The following is a 21,647-nucleotide window of genomic DNA, read 5'->3' on the forward strand; positions in this document are numbered from 1 at the left end:
ATACACATGAACGTAGGTTATATGAAGCATCACTATACATTAAGCATCGATCAAAACCTGACACGACGCACTGCACAGTTGTTCAATTATCACACTTTGACTGTTAAAATGGTTAAGACAGGCTTTCCTCGCAGATGTGCATCGTTGTATGAATCATCTTCCTTCAACTGTTCACTGAAGCTTTCCAACCTGGTGTACTGCATAATATAAACAAAGCCACATTTTCAAACATAATATTTCAATATTTCTTTTCTTTCAATATTTTAACAAATGTGTCCATATATAACTTTGTGATTTATGCATGCTACATAGATGTCTGCATACACACATTCATCATTATTCCAGCTATGTGACTGCGGTCTAAATATTCGAATCTTGAGCGTCGATTTACTCAATTAGTGATACGATGATATGCATCAACCAAGTCAGCGAGCTTGACCATCTGATGGTGTTATGGCTCTTACGACAAGCATGTGTTGCTGAAGGCCAATCTAAGCCAGTTGTACGTAAACATGGTTAGGTCATGCGCGTGTGGTAGTGTTATTTGTATGGAAATCAAAAATAATTTGATTATTTGATCCTAATGATCCGATCCGTATTTCAATCATTCTTTGAAAGTCTTCAAATACTAATCAAAAACTGGTCATTGACGTTCGTAAAAGGCTTTTATTTTTCACTAAATCCTGTTAATTCACGAGAAAATGTCGCTGTTATTATTTTTATACCCGGTGTTGTAAGGCGTGGGTGTTATATGGATGAACATTAAACATGATTATAAATATTGACTCAGTTTGTTCCAGGCCTATTTCATTCAGTTATTTTTTATGTCTTCAGATACTGACCTTCGTAAGCTGCTTTGATCCAGTTAATTCATGAAAAGTGGAACAAGATCAAGCGTACTAGTATACTCGCAACTACTTACATTGCATAAACCCTTTTCCCCCATAACAAACTGAGAGAAAGGGTTACCAAAGATGGCGATGAACATCCGGTCGCGCTTGCGCACATTGCCTCTCCGCGGCGTGCTGACTGTGATTGGCGGGTTCCTGATACACAGCACCATCAGCACCGGGTACGTCTTTGGTAAGTTGTACATACTTAAATATATACTACACATCTTGTATCCTTAGGTCTCATGAACACAATAGTCATAATGTTTCAAAGTCACTGTCAAACACAATCATGTGATGAAGAATGTGACAATGCCTGATAATCTTTGAACACATTGCTCCCATCATGGTCATCTCGCATTTAGCCTATCCTTTATGCAATGATCAAATGCTATGTTCAATATAGTTGGAAGCTATTTAAACACAGAATGAGACTGAGGCAATTTAAATGTATCCCATTAACAAACTTGTTAACAACATTAACAACAAAAGTTCATGTGACACTGAATAAGATTTAATGCAAAGTTATCTTTTTTACCAAATCTGAAACAATTTCGGTTTGCAACAGATAAAAGAGTCCTGTAAGTGTTCAAATGGTTTAATTTGCCATACTGACTTCAGAAAATGCGTGATTTCATAAAAAAACATGAACATGCCAAAATGTCAATTTACAAATCAATAGCATGTGTGTCCACCTCTGGTTGCGATGCAAGCAACACATCTTCGTCTCTTAACGGACCAGGCGTCGCACAAAGTCCTGTGGGATATCTGTCCATATCTGCTGAAGCATGTTTCGAAGTTCCTGGAGTGTCTGTGGAACACGTGGTTGACGTCGAAGGTGCCGATCCATCTCATCCCACATGTGCTCGACTGGTGAGAGATCAGGGGAGCGAGCCGGCCAGGGGATGGCATTCACGTTGTTTTGTTGAAGAGAATCCTGAACAAGTCGAGCAATATGAGGCCGGGTGTTGTCATGTTGAAAGGTAATGCCTGGGCCATGAAGACGCAATATTGTAAGAACAACAGGGCTGATGATCTCGTCGAGATTCGTCAGTGAATAGAGCTTGTCCCCACTGCATGGCCGTCCAGCGTAGACGCTGTCTGCACCACTGTAGACGTGCTTGACGGTGGTTTCCTGGCGGGTCTTCTGGCGACAATCCCTGAACATCTGAGGCGGCGACGTACGGTTTGTGAAGATATTCGTCGAAGGCCAGGGATGCTTCTTGCAGTCACTGTTGCTGGTTGGAATCGATATCGTAGGTGTGTTGTTCGAATCCAGTTGTCTTATCGATTATTTGTTACACGTGGCCTGCCACTCCGAAGATGGTCTCTGACTGCATTCCCCTGTTGCCAACGTTGCCATAAACACCAAATGGTGTTTCTGTGGACGTTAAATTGTCTTGCAACATCACATTCACTCGATCCTGCTTCAAGCATACCAGTGGCTCGCAGACACTCATTTTAGGACAGGCGTGGCATTTAGTAATGTTGAATAATAGCGTAATTTTGTTGTTTTTCTGAGTAGTTGGTGTCAGCACGATGCAAAACAATGCATATGGAATCCCGTTAGCGCAAGTTTTTATACCCATTCTTGGGCAGTGAAATTCATGGGGCTTGCATAAAAGTCAACTTTTGCATGGAATGCATGCTTTTCTGTAGCAGTTGCGTTTTTGTGACTTGATTTCATACATGTACTACAATATTGAAAACCAAACTTTTCTTGTTTGAAAAATACACTAAAATATTGGTGTCGCAGGAACTTTTGTTGTTGTGTTTTCAGGCACCCTAAATCCCTATCTGACGTCCTACCTCCGGGCTCGAAGTTCTTCCAGTAATGTGACTTACTCAGAAAGTGTTTGGATTTCCGCGGCGAACTTTCTGTCCTTTGCACTGTGTATGCCCATATTAGGCTGGATAGAGCAGAAGTTACCTTCAAGAATCTGCACTCTTATTGGCGGACTTATTTACAGGTATTCTGCCTAGAGGGCCGTCAAGCCTTAATAACGAGCCTTGCAGCGGGTCATGCTTTAACATGTACCTATTGTGTCACGTGTTGATTCCCAAGTTGAAAAGACCGCCTCCGTGGTCTAGTGGTAGAGCGTCCGCCCGGGGCGCGGAAGGTCAGAGGTTCGATCCCCGGCCGTGTCATACCTAAAGGCATTAAAAGATGGTACTTGTTGTTACCCTGCCTGACGCTCGGCCTTAAGGGACTAAAACAAGGACTGGTTGGGGTTGTGGAGTGGGGTGTCCATGTTAATCTGGGGATATATTTCATACACCAAGGTACGCGTGAAGATCCGGGGTAGAATAGGTCTTCAGCAACCCATGCTTGTCGTAAAAGGCGACTATACTTGTCATAAGAGGCGACTAACGGGATCAGGTGGTCAAGGTCGCTGACTTGGTTGATGCATGTCATCGTATCCCAATTGTGCAGATCGATGCTCATGATGTCAATCACTGGGTTGTCTGGTTCATTTACAGACCGCCGACATATAGCTCAAATATTGCTGAGTGCGGCGTTAAACAACAGACACATAAACAAACCATACCCAAAGGATAACTCTCAAGTATACTAATTGTTTGGTACCGTCAATACAAAAACCTATTGCAATTGACATTTTACGAGCGCTTCGATCTGCTGTCACGAAAGATACGGCCTCCTGCCACATAACTATTGTTAAATGGAAGCAATGGTTATGGTGAGGTGGTGTGAAATGGGGTTTAACGTCGCGTCCAAGATTATTGCACTTATATAGCGACGTGCATGCACGTGTATGTGTGTGTGTGTGTGTGTGGCTGCTTGTACTAGTCCGGACTGATGCCGATTTATAGTGCTAGCACACTGAGATACCATGCCGCAGTTTAACATGAATACCCCACTCAGACACAGTATACTGACTCCGAGCCGACCAGTCCTTAATGCCGAGCGCCAGACAGGGTAACAGCAAGTACCATCTTTTAACGCCTTTTGGTATGACGCGGCTGGGGATCGAGCCCCGGACCTTCCGCTCTCCGGGCAGACGCTCTACCATTAGACCACAGAGGCGGTCCAGCAATTGTTATGTGGCAGTAGATGTGGCGAGTATATTTCTGATGATTGTTAGTAAAAGGGAAACAGACAAGTGAAGATCAGGGGTAGAATAGGTCTCCAGCAACCATGCTTGTCGTAAAAGGCGACTATGCTTGTCGTAAGAGGCGACTAACGGGATCGGGTGATCCAACTCGCTAACTTGTCTGATGCATGTCATCGTGTCCCAATAATGTAGATCGATGTTCATAATATCAATCACTGGAGTGTAGTCCAGACTCAATTATTTAAAGACCGTCATATAGATGGAATATTGCTGAGTGCAGCGTTAAACAAAAACAAACAAACAAACAAAACAAACGCACACCAGCATACGGGGGTTAAACTATAATGTAATGTATTCTTTCAAGTTCCAGTTTGTTCCTCACGTACTTCGCTATGCAGCATTCTCTCACCTTGACAGTCTTTATATATGGCGGTATGAACGGTGCTGGGATGAGTATGTCATTCCCTGGAGCTCTGAAAAGTGCCCTCAAGGTCAGTTTCAAAATGATTGAGGGACTGACTTATTGAAAGTACACTTTGTCTATAGAGGTTTTTGTATTGTATGCAGTTGGTAGCTCTTTTAAGATTTGTAAATGCAAATACTTATATTCACACCTAGGTTCTCGCACCTTTGTTAAAGAGTGAGTGAGTGAGTGAGTTGGGTTTAACGCCGCTTTTAACATTATTCCAGTTATATCACGGCGTGTCAGCTTAAAGTGGGAGGAAAGCCCCAAGTGATGCAGGTCTCAGACGTTTACCACTTCGGTGAAACCCACGAGCACGGGTATGGTGCTGACAAACCTAGAAACATAATCGGGGCGAACCGGGATTCGAACCCACAATCATAGGTTTCTTGCTTGCCCAAGGGACGCAACTCTGCACAGCGAATCGCGGCGCCTTAGACGACTGGGCCACCCGTGCCCCCCCCCCCCCCCCCCTTTTTTTTAAATGAAGAAAAAAGGGAACAAATTTTACTTCTGATTATTGTTTGAGGACAAATATATATATATATCTTATTCAGATGAGGATATAATCTGCAAACGGAAGCATAAACAAGCATACGCCCACATCTGTCGTTTCAGTGGTTTCCAAACAGATCTGGTCTGGTGACAGGAATCATCATCTCTGGAATGGGTTTTGGAACCATCGCCTTGAACCAGGTCGTCACTGCCTTCATTAACCCTGACAACTTGTCTCCTGATGCAACGATCAAAGATGACTTGTAAGTGTAACTATACTGCAGACACAAATCCGTGTGAACATTGCGAGTGAGTGAGTGAGTGAGTGAGGTTGGTTTAACGCCGCTTTTAACAGTATTCCAGTTATATCACGGCGCGTCAGCTTAATGTGGGAGGGAAGCCCGATGTGATGCAGGTGTCAGACGTTTACCACTTCGATGACACCCACGAGCACGGGTATGGTGCTGACAAACCTAGAAACATAATCGGGGCGAATCAGGATTCGAACCTACAATCATAGGTTTCTTGCGTGCCCAAGGTACGCAACTCTGCACAGCGAATCGCGGCGCCTTCGACGGATAGGAATATTAGAGACTGTGAACTAAGCAAAGATGTTACGAGTTTATTTAAATTTTGCGCATTTATTAATATCATAACTCTTTCGTTGTTGAACCACTGAAGATGTCATCATCCAGTCTGATATACATTTGGACACTCGTTCTATTTTAGAAACATAGCATGCGGATGGATGCTTAAAGAAGGTGCTCGTAACATAGGGAGGTTTACCAGGACTAGGTCAAACAATTATGGCCCAATGCATTTTGTTTCCTAAAATTGTAGCCAAATTTCAAGAGACCAAGTATAATTATTTGTATGTCTCCTTAGTTTTGCATGAACACTTTAGAGAATGTTTGTTTGATATATGAGAAGTCTCCTATCTAAGTCATTTACAAGTAAGGGTCGGGTGGGGTGTTTTGTATGGAGACTACATAGGTTTTCAGCGATAGCTGTGAAACAAGATATTTTTATAACTAATACTATGAGCCCAAATAAAGTCCTTTCAATAATGCTATGTTTGTGGCAGACAATTTCTTTTGTTGTGACAGTCTGAAGCTTAAATGTGTCACGAATTTTCTGTGACAATGTATTTCTTTCGATAAAAAGCCAGGCCCCCAAGAATAGCAAAATTGTGTCTGTTGTAGAATTGAAGTTAAAAATTATCAGAGCGTTTGAAAATACTTATTTATGTTATCTCGTGTGTAAAAGTGTCTTAAAACGTAATTGACAAACATATTTAATGCAACACAATAATTGACAATAAAACCAATAACTCTTAACATTATCTAGGTTCTTCACCCAGGGCTCTCTGCTGGACAGGGTACCCTACTGCTTCCTGCTACTGGGTGGGGTCTGTACGGCCATACAACTCCCCACCGTCATGTTCCTCATAGCCACACCCACGGACACGCCCTCACAGGTATGTAGCGGAAGGATGGGCTGCTTCCGGCTTTTCACTTTGATTTCAAAATCTGCCATCAGAAGCATCTTCGAGTATTGTTGTGTACAGTTGTTCCTGTTATTAAACTATATGTTGGTTGTGTACCATACAGGAGGGAAGTTCTGATGAGGCAGTTAACACGAGTCATGCAGAGGAGACGAATCCAGATGAAAAGCCCAAAGAAGTGGGAGACGTTACATTGGACGCACATAGGTAACGATAACCAAATGTATAATCACAGAAAACATTTTCCTACTAAAAATATTTTCGTTGCTATATTTACGTCACAGTTTTAAGCCACGTAACAACGAAACAAAGCTTTCCACAAATATAAGAAATATCTGCTAAAAGCAGAGTACTTGGTACGATTCAGAGTATATCACAATCATGTGTTTATGAATTAATATCAAATAGTGATGACACAAAGTGAGAAAATGCTGTCCCGCTGTTGCAGCTACCGCAAACGCAAATGTCCATTGTCCACCTAGTATATCACGGGAACACATTTCACAGGTCAAACTAGGGAATTGCTTTAATTATTTTGTGGGATGTGCATGTTGAGGAACAAGAAATAAACAACATACAATTACAAATGTTTTATGGACCCGCATCAGATCACTTTGCTGTTATTAGTGTCTTTTTTAATATATTTCTTCAAATCATGAACACGTATCAGATGTAGAACTCACTAATCATTCCATCACCAGAACACATTCCCCCAGTGTCATCTCTCAAGAAGACGACGGTAGCTACACTCCACGTCAGGTTTTACAATCGAAGACTTTCTACCTGTTCTGGCTAATCTACAGGTGTGTGATCCTCGGTATATTCTTCGTCACCAACTTCTACAAGGTCAGAACTGCATCAGTCACACTGGTGCACGTTGAATACTTGTAGTTATGCTATAAATATGGAGTCGAGGCTCTCCATAAACTTATGCGAAATACATATACATGAAGCGAATGAGTAGCAATAACAATAGGAGCTCCGGAAGGTACGGGGACAGGAAGGCAGCAGATCTTGACAGCCGATGAACTTTTTAGTTGCTCAGATGTTGGACACAATAGCGGACATTTTGTACTGGCATTTTGTACTTCGCCTAAATTACACTGTAGCTGCATTAAAGAATGGTTTTCAGGAAACTTGTCTCGCCCCAAATCAAATATAGTTTTTTAGTAAGATTATCAAACAATGTTTTACGAGTAATTTGCAAACCAGCACGGCACGCATGTTGTTTCTTTTCAGACCTTTTCAAACACATTCATCAAAGATGACCATTTTCTAACTCTGTCAGGGTCTGTGGCATCAGTCTTTGGTGCTCTTGGCAGACTGTTTTGGGGAGCCCTGGGCGACAAGATAGGCTACAGAGTAAGTTTAGGGAAGTTTCCAGAAAGGAAATTTTCTGTTGGTCTTTTATTTGGTACATGTTGGTAGTGTTCAGAACCATTCGTGCTTTAACATAATATTATGACGGCGTTGTTTCCTTTAACGAAGGGATATCCTCTATCGTTTGTAATAACCACATAAAACAAATACTAGCAAGCATCAAAGAATGTATATCTTCTGCCCATGTAATATAGCCACTGTGCGAAAGCATATTGTATGTTTTCTTAGGTTGGCGTGAATCATGACCCCATTCATATTTTCTATCAGAGATCCTACAAAGCAATTAACAAGTTGATGAATTATTTCCTGTCACAAACCTATACATCTGCTAACAAAGTATAGATTAATGACGCCGTTCTTGTGTTGTTTTACGTACCTACACAAATACTTACAAACTGGTCATGAATGAGCTCATTTATATGTTCTGTCAAATACCTACACATCTCCTAACAAAGTATGGGTGAATGACCTCATTTTTAAGGGGTTTTTTCACGTACCGACACAACTATTTACAAACTAGTCATGAATGAGTTCATTTATATGTTCTGTCAAATACCTACACATCTCCTAACAAAGTATGGGCGAATGACCTCATTCTTAAGGGGTTTTTTCACGTACCGACACAACTATTTACAAACTAGTCATGAATGAGTTCATTTATATGTTTCACGCACCTACACAACTATTTACAAACAAGAAATGAATTAGCTAATTCTTATGTCATATCACATGCCTACACATCTACTAATCACCTATCGATGACTGACCTCATTCTTATAACAAACTAGGAAAAATGACTTTTGATGGCGTGCAATGTGCCTTTGCAAATCCTCACAAACCGACACGACAGAAGACCATTTTCAGACTCTACTAAGGTCTGTCGGATCAGTCTTTAGTGCTCTGGGTAGACTGTTTTGGGGAACCATTCATATGGGTTTTTTTCCACATACCTCCAAATCTACTAGACGTATGGATTAATGACCTCAATATACAGATTTTTGTCACGTACCTTAACAACTACTTACATACTATCGATGAATGACCTCATTCTTCTGGGTTTTTTCAAGTACCTTCACATCTACGAACAACTATGAATAAATGGCCTCAATTACTCGAATGACTCGATTCACAGGAATCACTCACCATCGTCATCGGGGTGTTTGGAGCATCAGGGACGACCTTCACCTTGTGTGAATATGGCGGGAAAGTGATGCTGATGATTTGGCTGTGTCTAATCTACGGGACGTTCTCGGGATGCTTTGCCCTCATGCCATCACTAACAGTCTCTCTATATGGTCAGAAATACTTCAGCGTCAACTGCGGTCTGCTCGGTACCAGCCACGTGAGTCTCCAGCATCAGCTATGGACTTCTTATAATCTAAAGGTGGACACTCTGGTGCTCAGCCTAAAATAAACTAAAAATAACATCGATGGCTGATGAAAATATTGCAAAAGAACACCAAACTTATTTCCTTGGAACTTGGAGCAACATGTTATCAGACAATCTATTCTGGTTTCTGTATTTCATAATGGAAATGTCACCTTCTGAACAATTAAGAATTGTGTTTTGAGTGAAGCACTCAAATCTCCCTAATTTTCTATGAAGATTTAGATGTTTAAATGTTCAAACTCCACAAAGTTTTAACCCATCAAAATCTGCTTTGTACTTTTGGTGTTCTTTAAACAAGTTATAGTGAAATGGGTGGCTGTTTTCATAATCATAACATATGAACCATGGGATTCGGATGAAAGAGAAGAAACATTTTCTGTGTGACTTTTCCTTTCACTCTAAAATGTATCTAGTCCAGACGCTTTACATAGAAAGGGTATCTCCTGCTCTGTAGAGAGCTGTGTTTCCAATCACTCATGGTTGAATGCACGCCTAATTGTAACCCTGCAACCCTTTAAAGGGAAGGGCAATCGCCTTGACCCTATTTGATACAGATCTATTACTATATTGAATTGCTTCTGCAAACTTTTCACCCGAATATTAAATAACAGATTAATTAAACTTGTTGATGATAATCACATTTAAAATCCTGCGCAAACTGGTTTTAGAAAAGCATTTTCTACTTGTGATAGCATCTTTGCAATGCAAATGTTGATGCAAATAATGAAAATAGCGAAAAAGAAAGTATAATAGTTTTTTTTTATAGATTTTACTAAAGCATTCGATAAAGTATGAAGAGATGGTCTATGGCATAAACTTCAAAAACTTGGAAAAGAAGGAAAGTTTATCACCCTGGTCAAGAACATGTACCACATCAAATCTAGAATTAGCATTAATAACCATTTCTCTGACGATTTCATATGTCATGATGTTGCACGATAGGGTGAAAACCCCTCTCCTATTTTCATTATTCCTAAATGATCTTTAACAACATCTGAACAATGAATGTAAAGGTGTTTACCTTGGAAATCTAATCGATACTAACCTAACAGTATTTTTCCAGCTCCTGATACTGCTCTATACTGATGACACAGTTATAATAAGGGATGACCCGAAAGACCTACAAAAATCGCTGTGCTCTTTGGAAGTTAAATGTTAATCTAACAAAAACAAAAGTTGTGATCTTTGGTGCCGGACCTGCAAACAAGTCGAAATTATGTTTCACTATTGGCTCCGACCCTATCGAAACTGTAGATTCATATACCTTGACCTAAGACAACACAGAAATAGACAATATATACGAGCAGTCAAATTTCTGTCAGAAAATAACTAAAGCCATGTTCAGCCTACTCATGAAGTCCCGAAATGTTACTCTGCCATTAGATTGCCTCTTATCTGTATTTGATGCAATCGTCGTCCTTATACTATAATATATGGTGCCGAGAACTGGGGATTCGAGAATTTAACTATATTATAGAAAGGGGTTATCTAAAATTTCTTAAATTAGCTACTGGACTGAAAAATACAACTCCAAACTTTATGTCATACGGCGAACTGGGTAGGGAACCACTAAGTATTAAAGTTTATAAACGTGTTATCTCCTTTTGGCATAAGCTTGCTCCTCAGAAGTGTATCATAAACCGTCCAAAATACTTTACAAATACATGTATACTATCCATATAGAAGTTGAAAATGTCCCATGGTTCGATTTTTTAAGAATGTATTAGATAATTGTGGTCTGTCATATGTATTTAAAAAAACATCGGTATGTTCAACGCCATGGCTGGCCTCAATAGTTGAATATATATACATACTGAACCGCAAAAGAAACGTCACCATGGATAGATATATAAAAAACCTTATTTGTCCAAACACTGTAAACATACTTTGAGACATATTAGAATATTAAACTTGGCAAAACTGATCATCAAGGTTGAAATTAAAGTGTAAAATGTTCTTAGTGTAAAACACATCACTTGTCTCTGAGAAAATGGCATCAAAAGTCAGTATCTCGTGTGTCCAACGTGTGCATTGATGACTTCTGTGCAACGTCGAAACATGGAATGGATGAGCGGTTGATGAAGGCCATAGGCACTTGAGCCCACACTCTATGGAACGCCTGGCGGCCTTGGTCGGACGTCATTCAGCCGTCTTTGAATCTTGTCCCACAGGTGTTCAATGGGATTTAAATCGGGACTGAGGGCAGGCCACTGCATGGTTCTGATGCCTTTCTGCTGGAGGAAGTATCTTGTTGCTCTCGCAGTGTGGGCACAGGCGTCATCATGCTGAAACTCGTGGTTGCGGCGACTTGTAAAATGAGGTATAGCGTGTGGTCTCAAAACTTGATCAATGTACCGTGCAGCTGTGAAACCATTGCCTCTCCATGGACCGATGTTCCGATGAAGACCACAGGGCCGACCCCTCTGTGCAAGACCAATTCCATCCCACACCATGATGCTCGGACCACCCAACGAGTCTCTCTCAACAATACAAGCATCCGAATAACGTTTTCCATGGCGACGCCACACTCTCTCTCTTTCTGCCATCTGCTGTTGAGATACAGTAACGGCTCTCGTCTGAGAAGAGGACTCTTCTCCACTGCTGGTGGCGCCAATGCTGGTGCTGTGTTGCCCACTGAATACAGTCCCGGTGATGACGTGGTATCAGAATGGGTCCTCGGTGTGGCCTGTGACAGTGGAGGTGTCTGCTCGTCAATCGTTGAGGCACGGTGTCTGCACTAATGTGTCGCTGGTGTGTCCCCATGGTCTGTCGAGCAGTTTCCACAGCAGTAAAAAAGCGATCTTGAAGATGCTGTCGCACAATCTGACGATACTGACGTCGGGTGGTGACCCTTGGTCTTCCACTACGTGATCGGTCATCTGTAGTATTCGTGGTCTGGTACTGTTCCTGGAGACTGTATATGGTCCTTACATGGACTTGAAATGCACTGGCTACTTGCCGGGCGGTTTGTCCAGCTTGCAATCGTCCAAGGGCTTGGTGTCGCTGATTTCTTGTCAATGTTATCCGATCTGGGTGGATTTTTATAGGGCAAGAAATGTGGGAACGTATGTGCATTTCAATTTGCACGGAACGCACGTGCATCGGGTTACCATGGCCGTTGCCGTATTGCGTTTGGACGATCGGTTTTATTGTCATCTGCTTTGTTTTTTTATCATCAAATTTCATTTTTCCGGACAAAGTAATGTTAAATTTTAGAAACTTTGACAAACATTACGCAGATATTTAAATGACAACTTTTCATGCAATGTTACTTGGGGTGACGTTTCGTTTGCGGTTCAGTATATACAAATCTCAATTTCGTCAGAACTGGACATCCACTGACGAATGAAGGTCAAAAGGGTCGTATTACACGTACCTGAAGAATCAACCTTCATTTGAGAAATATCTATTGCTCCCAAAATCAATATTTCTCCCTGTAATAAACTTTTAACCATAGATTACCCTTGAAACTGGTCGATGGCTGAACATTCCCAGGGAAGACCGCCAGTGTCCACTCTGTGATTCTACCGCTGTGGGAGAAGAATTTATTTATTTCCGATGTGAAGCAATATCTTAAGTTTCAAAACATGTCCCAATTTAAGAAAATTATGACCACGAACAATGTAAGAGATCTAAAAAGGTTGTCTAACGATGCATGAGTAATTTCCTCATGGCTCAGAGTAACCCGTGCAGTGATAGACCCATATAATCTGTTTGAAGAAACTATAGAGGTGATTGGGTAGGGACAACTTGAGATGTAGATTAAAAAGCAGTGTATTTATTCAAATTCTTACTTATGGGATAACGGGCGGTCGGGTAGCCTAGTGGTTAAAGCGTTCGCCTGTCACACCGAAGACCTGGGTTCGATTCCCGACATGGGTACAATGTGTGAAGCCCATTTCTGGTGTTCCCCGCTGTGATATTGCTGGAATATTGCTAAAAGCGGCGTAAAACCAAACTCACTCACTCACTCACTTATGGGATAAGATCAAATAAAGTTTTTTTTCAATCAATAAATGTCAATAAAATAACATAGTTTTACAATGTAGAGATTAAACGTAGATAATAGAAAAGAATAGAACTCTTTGTTACTTAAATATTTCAAACCACAGGTAGGTAGATAGGTAGTTACTTCTTCTCATCTATTGCTGTTCCAGATTGTAGTTCAGCTGGCAGGGGCGCTTCTGACGTCACAACTGAAATCCGCCATTGGATGGCATGGGATACTCTACATAGGCGGTGGAGGAATAATATTCAGTACGTACACAAATACTCTTAGTAGGTGACGATCGCAAGGTGTAGAATCGTGCCGGACTTGGCCTTAGAGTGCTGGGATAAGATAGTCGTTAGATTTGCCTTGACTATAACCAGCACGAATTTCCGTATGCATTGTGCTCACCAAAGTGGTAAACGTCTAAGGCATGTATGGGAAACATGATATTGTCGTCATTGCCTCTGGTTTTAATGGAGTGCTTTTTTCTGCAGGTTTCTGTTTGTGCTGTGGAATGCTTGTGCAGTACAGAATGGCCAAGAGGAGAGAAATGAAGTACAGCAACAAACACGCCGAGACATCATATGACACCCGCCTGTAGATTAAAAAACAGAACTATATCCGGAAGGAAATACATGGATATTGCAAATATAACTTCTTGGGTGAAATATAAACAGAGATGAGTTATAAATATTATAAACTGACGTTCTCTCTGGGAGTATTTGGTTTGGTTTGTTGTTGAACGCCGCACTCAGCAATATTCCAGCTATATGACGTTGGTCTGTGAATAATCGAGGCTGGACAATCCAGTGATTAATATCATGAGCATCGATCCACGCAATTGGGATCGATGACATGCATCAACCAAGTCAGGGAGCCTGACCACCCGATCCCGTTAGTCGCCTTTTACGACAAGCGTAGTCGCCTTTTGAGGCAAGCATGGGTTGCTGAAGACCTCTACTACCCCGGACCTTCACGGGCCGCGCTCAGCAATATTCCAGCTACATGACGGCGTTCTGTAAATAATCTAGTCTTGACCAGACATGCCAGTGCTTGACATTATGAACATTGATCCAAGCAAATGTGATCGATGACATGCATCAACCAAGTCAGCGAACAAGTCACCACCCGATCCCGTTGGTCGCCTCTTACGACAAGCATAGTCGACTTTACGGCAAGCATGGGTTGTTCCTTATTGCTGTTGCCATTTACACTCTTAAAAAAAGGAAACGCACAGGTATATTTTTAGTAAATTTAATGTACCTAATAAAGTCGATATATTCAATTTAATATCATAGATACAAATATGAAATTTTGGGGCTCGATAGCCACATGTTGTCGTCGGTCACACGGATGGTCACACGGTCACAAGGATGCGCTGAACTCAGTATCTCGTGTGACCATACCGGCTCTGCATCTCCTCGGCACTGACTAGATATGTGTACGAATTCTGTCCTGCGGAATTCTGCGTCATTCTGCTTGTAACGCGTTGGCCAGTTGTGGGAGTGTCTGCGGCGTGTTCTGACGTTGACGTATACGTCGATTGAGTTAATCCCAGAGGTGTTCGATTGGGTTGAGAACTCGAGATCTCGACGGCCAGGGAAAGGCGTTGATGTTGGCATTATGAAGGCAGTCTACCGTGACACGAGCTGTATGCCGTGGAGCGTTGTCCTGTTGAAACAGCTCCCCCTGGCGGTCAATTACTGGGAGAAGGTGAGGTTGAAGAATTTGATTTATGTAGCGATTTGCTGTCAAATTTCCCTGAACCACAACCAAGTATGATCTCCTTGTATGGGTTCTACTACACCAAATCAGAACCAGTTTGGACAGTGCGGTTTTCAGTGCAGATCGAGAGATATCTGCAAGCTGTGATTGGGGGATATTCTGTAAGATGTTTATGTCTTTCAAATGTACATCCATCCAGTTATTAAAACTGACCATGTTTTTCTATATTTAGTACTGTCTTTTTCAACATGATGACTTATGCTGAATGTGACCATAGCTATTTTCAAGTAGGAGACATTTGGTGCGAAACTGGGGGTGGTGTGTTTAGCTTCCTGTACTCGGAAAAGGAGCTGGCTAAGCTAGTCATTTTTTTATTTTTTTATTGCTGGTCTAAGGCCAAACTGTGCACACACGTACAGGTAATAGCTGTTGAATGCTTAGTTATTTAAAAAAAAAATATAACGTTACTATAGAAGTCTATGGGAAAACATTTGGTTGTGTGTAACCTGTAGGATATGGCCCCACACACCATGACACTACCGCCACCGAAATTGTCGAATCCACGTACACAATGTTGGGCAAAACGCTCATTTCGACGCTCTCTTTGTGAGGTATGGCACCAACGCAAGCGTCGCTGTCGATGGATCTGTTGCAAAACAGGGACGATAACTGGTCTTTTGGGTCGGGGGCGGTCGGGTAGCCTAGTGGTTAAAGCGTTCGCTCGTCACGCCGAAGACCCGGGTTCGATTCCCGACATGGGTACAATGTGTGAAGCCCATTTCTGGTGTCCCCCGCCGTGATATTGCTGGAATATTGCTAAAAGCGGCGTAAAACCAAACTCACTCACTCACTCACTCTTTTGGGTCGGATACCAGCCTCGCGAAGATGGTTCCTGATAGTCTGGTCCGATATCCTCCTCAAACCAGGGATGCGTCCTGCAGTCTCCATAGCTGTTGCGTCGCGATGACATAGGTGGAACAGTCGAATGTAGCGATCCTGTGCAGGGGTGGTAACTCTTGGTCGGCCTGTTCTCAGACGGTCTGCAGTGAAACTGTGTGTATCGGTCCCAAAGGCGGCAAATGGTGCTGTGGTGGACGTTGAAGCGGCCTGCAACAGAAGACTGCGTGGATACGTCCTATGGCGATGTTCCGATCGGCGGCGCTGAGCCTCGGCATTTTCGAACATGAAAAATGTTGACAACTGAATGACAAATTATTGGCTTATGCTTGCCTTTTTATAGCCACTGCCACGACTTACGAATGCCATAACTTGCAAGTGCATTTTGCTTTACTTTATTCCTCCATGACATGTTTGAACACGTGTGAAAACAATGCCGTTTAAGACGTTGCAAATCGACAGTGGCTGCGTTTTGACGCACCGTTTGTCGAATATCAGACCACCAACATTTTCCAATAACATATATCCAATTTATATACCGGATCTTTTTTGTAGTCAGGTTCAATGAACTACATTACTACCTGTGCGGTTCTTTTTTTCAAGAGTGTATTTTACCCACTGTATTGACTGTTTTGATTGTGAACCTAAAATGTGGACTATTAAAATAATTGATTATTTATTGATCTTGTGAGGTCATTTAGTTTCTGTGCGTGTCGATTTCTGGGTTTACTTGGAATTTGGAAATTGAAATGTCAGCATATAAATAAATCATGCCACAGTAAAAGCATACGTATACCTGATCATGAATAGTCAGTGATAATTCTTATCGGTCTAAGTTACATATAACAAGGCAGTTTCAAGGAGTGAGTGAGTGAGTGAGTGAGTGAGTGAGTGGGTTGGTTTTATAGCCGCAGTGTGTTTAACAAATACAACAGTCATTCACACTTCACATCACAATGAGTTTAACCACAACACTAGACATCCACACTTTACACCACAGTGTGTTTAACAAATACACCAGACATCCACACTTCACACCACAATGAGTTTAACCACAACACTAGACATCCACACTTTACACCACAGTGTGTTTAACAAATACACCAGACATCCACACTTCACACCACAGTGTGTTTAACAAATACACCAGACATCCACACTTCACACCACAATGAGTTTAACAAGTACACCAGACATCCACATTCCACATCACAGGGTGTTTAACAATGTGTGTGAACGTCAGTGACAAGTGTGGTATTATCACATTGCTCTGTAGCTTCATGTTCAACAAGTTGTGGTTCATTATCATAAATCACAGTTTCATTTCTATCATTTTGAAATTGTTGGTCATTGTCAACTCAATTACTCTCGGGTTCTAGCATAGATTCACCAGCTTGTCTAGGTGAAGGCTGAATATCTTCACGACTGGGATATTTTCTATTAATACCTGTAGTTGTTCCTGCGGATGAAATGCTAAGAATGGTAACAATCTGAGGTTCGAACAGTGAATGACGAAACTGATTTTGTGAACTTTCTAAGCTGACACTGATCCCCCGAAACTGCAGTGACCATATATTTGTCCCTTTCATGTGTCTTTTCTTTCTCTCTTTTGAGAAAAACAAGATCTCCAACTTGAAACTTAGTTGGTACCACGAGCTTCAGATTTGCTGCTATGTTGATGGTTAAAAATGTTCTGGTGATATTTTGTTCAAGAATGAGTTGCCTGTCTGTGATGGGTAGTTGTTCTCCAGTCAATTGATCAGGGGCTGACAGACTACGAAGTCTTGAAGTCATATTGGCTGTTGCTATTGCCAGGTTAACCAAGGCAACGGACCACCCCCAGGGCATAGAAGTAAACATTCTGTTGCAAGTTCTTCAATGGCTCGTTCTGAGAATGGGTTTTTTGTTATCATTATTTGGCGAACCAATCTCAAGTTCAATACCTTACTTCTACAGTAGTGGATCATTGTCGAGGGACATAAACCCTGGTGCAGGGTCAACCCTAATATTGGTGCCACAATCACCAAGCTTAAGATGTCTGATGTCGACACAAAGCAATAGGATGGCATTGCGTAGATCCTTACGTTACTCACTCTCAATCAGACATGTCATTGAGAAGGAAGACACAGTTTCCCGAAGAACAACACGAGTTGACCGTAGCGTTTCATGACGTCCCCTGCGAGGATGACACCAATAGACACAGGCGGAGGACTACTTGACTGTAGATATAATTGGGCAGGCATGGATTGCAAAGACATATTACAGTGATGACATGATGAATCCACAGCTTGAAGAGATTTGTCTAAATCCAACGCAAAAAAGTACCTGTTGAACAGTTGTTTAGTCTGATACATGGTGGGTGATTGAACCTGATGTGTTAGGGAGTAAGGAGACAGCTCTTGGAACAACAATATGTTCACGTACGGGATGAAATGGTTGACAGACACTTACAATGAGCAAACCATCCGACGCAATAGAGACTTCCTTCCGATATCTCTTGATATCTGGGATATCTGTGTGTTCCTAGGATGGATGGGTTCCTTGAAAGAGGTGAGAATGAGGCCTTCTAAGATCTGAACAATTATGTTTTGTAGCCTGCCATGCTGCACGGCTGATGAAAGGCATTCGATCACCACCATCCACAACATCTTTGTCACACAAGTTTCGGACGGCAGATCCGTCGACTGCAAAAGTCAGTTTGAACATTTGCTACAGATATGCATTTGCTACAGATATGCATTTGCTACAGATATTTGCATAGATATGTGGCTCACAGTAACGAGGTAGCTACTGACGGTCGATAAGAAAGTAGTGACCCTTGAACTTGCAGAAAATTCTCCTCAAATGAGCTTATTGTAAGCTAGCACACAAATGTCGACTGTCAGTGAGGATTTGTGTTTTCTGAGTTGATGCTGTAATAAATCGAGCAAAATGTTTTACCGCAGATACAATTGCAAGCGCCTCCAACTCACAAGGAAGCCAGGTAATCTGGTGTGTCTTCAATGTGTCATTAAAAAAGCCAGCCAATTAGGATTTTCCTTAACCATATGTATACATTGCCATGCCAAGCCATGAGTTTTCGAATGCACAAACTGTCGCTGCGTCATGGAGTAGTGATCGTCTTGTTATCTAATAAGGCAGACTTGGCCATATGGAATTTGTTTGGTATGGCAACAGTACAGGAAATCGTTTCTTTAGATTGTCTTACTGCAGTGGCCTTTTTCAATGGTTGGAGGAGATCAGCATACCCATGAAGACCTCGGCTTAGGACTTTGTATGCACCAACACACGATCGTAGACCCTGTACAGTCACAGGCAGTGACACAGCAGACAGTCCTGCGATTCAGTTTGGGCTAGCTGATAAGTGCCATTTGACCAAATCCAGCCGAGTATGGTTGTAGACTTTGGGCATATCACCGTTTTAGGGGCTGAGAGCCTCAGATTGTTTGCTTTCAGGGTACACAAGACACGACGCCAATTAGACACGACCTCATCAGGAGTGTTTCCATCACAAAAAAGATCATCAGCCAACTTAGCAACACAACCTTCTTGTATGAGATTGCCAAGAACTCTACACATGAGTTCTTCAAGGTAGGTCTCCGAACCAGGCATCCGCATGGCACATCGGGTGTAAACTCAGATCCCTTTGTTAGGTGTCACCACCCCACAATACTTCATAGAATCCTGGGATAACGGACTTTGGTAGAAGGATTTTAATAAATCAGTTTTGATTATCCCTCAGTACATTGTCTACATTTTGCTTCAGAGACGGTTGAGGCTTGCTAATTCACCTACTTCTCCAAATGATGTCACCAAACGATAACCTCCAGCCGGTTTGCGAACAAGGAATGAGAAGTTCAGATATTCAACAGTAACATTTACTTGTTCCATGGTAGCAAATACGCCCATTTCCTCGAGTTCATCAAACTTGGCTTCGGTAAGCGTCTCCTTATTGTACTGGGGTAAGCGGCCTTGTTTCTCTGAGGGGCTGATGTAGGACCCATGTTGACAACATCCGCTTCCCAATTTACGCGACCCCGTGCAAATGTCCGACGTGCGTCTCGGAAGTTTCAGCTCGTAGTTTTTACACTTTTGTTGAACGTCTGAGGGTAACTGGATTCCTATCACGGTTTCTGTGTGCTGATATCGATATTAGCGTAGATTCATAGAGGTGCCCCCACGCCAATGTAGACCAATCCAGTCCTTTTTGACACAAGTTTAATGCACAACAAACTACAATGCCAAAACCGGAAGGAAGGGATTTTATAAAAAAAAAGGGTTATGCATTGGATATGATTCTTTTGATGTGCCGCTTTATGTTAGTAAAATGGAACCGACCGTCTCGAACATTACCGCATTTAGAAGTAACCACAAACACCACCATCTTTTTCTGTTTGAGAAAAGCTGCAAAAGGTTCATCTGTGCGTGATGTAGACTTGATGATCAACGCAGACCATGATGTTGTTGAGCTGGATGTGGTTGCTGATACTGTAACAAACAGCTGAACCATTATAAGAATCAACGTTACAGACTCGCCAGCAGTCACACGCGCAGAGCATCAGGCAAAGAGCTGAGAGAACACACACAACTTTGAAAAAAACTGTTGGCCATACATTCCAATCTCTGAGATCACAACTTTATCAAAGAGTCACCTCTTACGTCAAGCATAGTCGCCACTTAACAACAATAATTCGTTGCCTTTCCGTTGGGTTCCGCCTTCACGGATTCCAAATATGAAACTGGACTTTGATAAAGGGTCTGGGCGTGCATAGCAAGCTCTTCGCTTAAATTTCAATAATATGGTGAGGGGTTGAAAACAGCAGATAAACTGACCACCGAGAACATACCACGTCCATCGGCTCAATAGAACAAAAGCTGTAGAAACAAACCGAGTTTGTTTAACAACACCCAGTTGTATGACATGTACATTTGGGCCCATCTTCCAGAGGCAAGGTCGTGAACTGAATATACAAGTCCAGTTTCCACAACTAGGATGGAATTCCGGTGTTACATTTTTGATGGACTAAGCAGTCTATGCATATTTCCAATCAAAATCGTGTAACGAAATAAATATCTGGTTCGTTTAACAACATGGATTACAAGGTGCAGATTTCTGTCGAATACAAGATTTGCAAAGGATGTGTACCGCCGACTGGACGTCGACATATACTCTTCAAAAACGCAAAACGGATATTTTTGGCCATAAAAGCAAAAATAGCGGACCAAGAGATGAAAAATGAAGAGATTTAATGTGTTATGTCAATGACAAATTTCCCGGATCAAAATGATCCCAACAAGGACATGCAAACCATGAGTCGGGAAACTCGTACGATTCGGAAAAAAAACGCACCCAGTGCATTAACAGAAGGGCCATGAAGCTGCACGCACTGCACGTGCAGCAGCACTATGAACGGTATTAAAGTGCAGGGTGTTTGATTGCCTGGCATCTGCGTCAATGAAACAGTGACAGTTCAACAACATGCCGGGATTAACAGAAGTGCAAAGAAACAACGTCATGGGGCGCTTGCAGGCAGGGAATCCCGATCCGCTGAAGCCATGGTTTTCAATGCAGCGCCCAGCACCATCACAAGGCTATGGGATCGGTTTCAACAGCATGGGTCAACACGTGATCGGACAAGGTCGGGACGACCAAGATTAACTACATCCAAGATCGCTACATCCGACTGTGCCACCTACGTGAAAGGACGACCACAGCCACATCAACCGCATCCCAAATACCCGGACTGCACAGACTGTACAAACCCGTTAAAGAGCATCATGACATCCTGTTCGACGCGTCATATTGAGGCGACAACATCGTCAACAACTACTGCATTG

The 21,647-nt window shown here is 42.1% G+C and overlaps 1 protein-coding gene across 1 annotated transcript; it reads left to right on the top strand.

The window, feature by feature from the left end:
- The first annotated feature begins 974 nt into the window (after positions 1-974).
- LOC139449131 (apicoplast pyruvate carrier 1-like) lies at positions 975-13,788 on the top strand. Its single transcript, XM_071230615.1, has 11 exons — positions 975-1,083; positions 2,671-2,860; positions 4,329-4,455; positions 5,046-5,185; positions 6,270-6,399; positions 6,533-6,633; positions 7,128-7,272; positions 7,666-7,788; positions 8,939-9,148; positions 13,354-13,453; positions 13,682-13,788. The coding sequence occupies exons 1-11, from the start codon at positions 975-977 to the stop codon at positions 13,786-13,788; spliced, it is 1,482 nt and encodes a 493-aa protein (XP_071086716.1).
- Positions 13,789-21,647: the final 7,859 nt, after the last annotated feature.

This window comes from Haliotis cracherodii, unplaced genomic scaffold (assembly GCF_022045235.1).
Source record: "Haliotis cracherodii isolate W230 unplaced genomic scaffold, xgHalCrac1.p SCAF_7, whole genome shotgun sequence".
Taxonomy (NCBI): Eukaryota; Metazoa; Mollusca; class Gastropoda; order Lepetellida; family Haliotidae; genus Haliotis; species Haliotis cracherodii.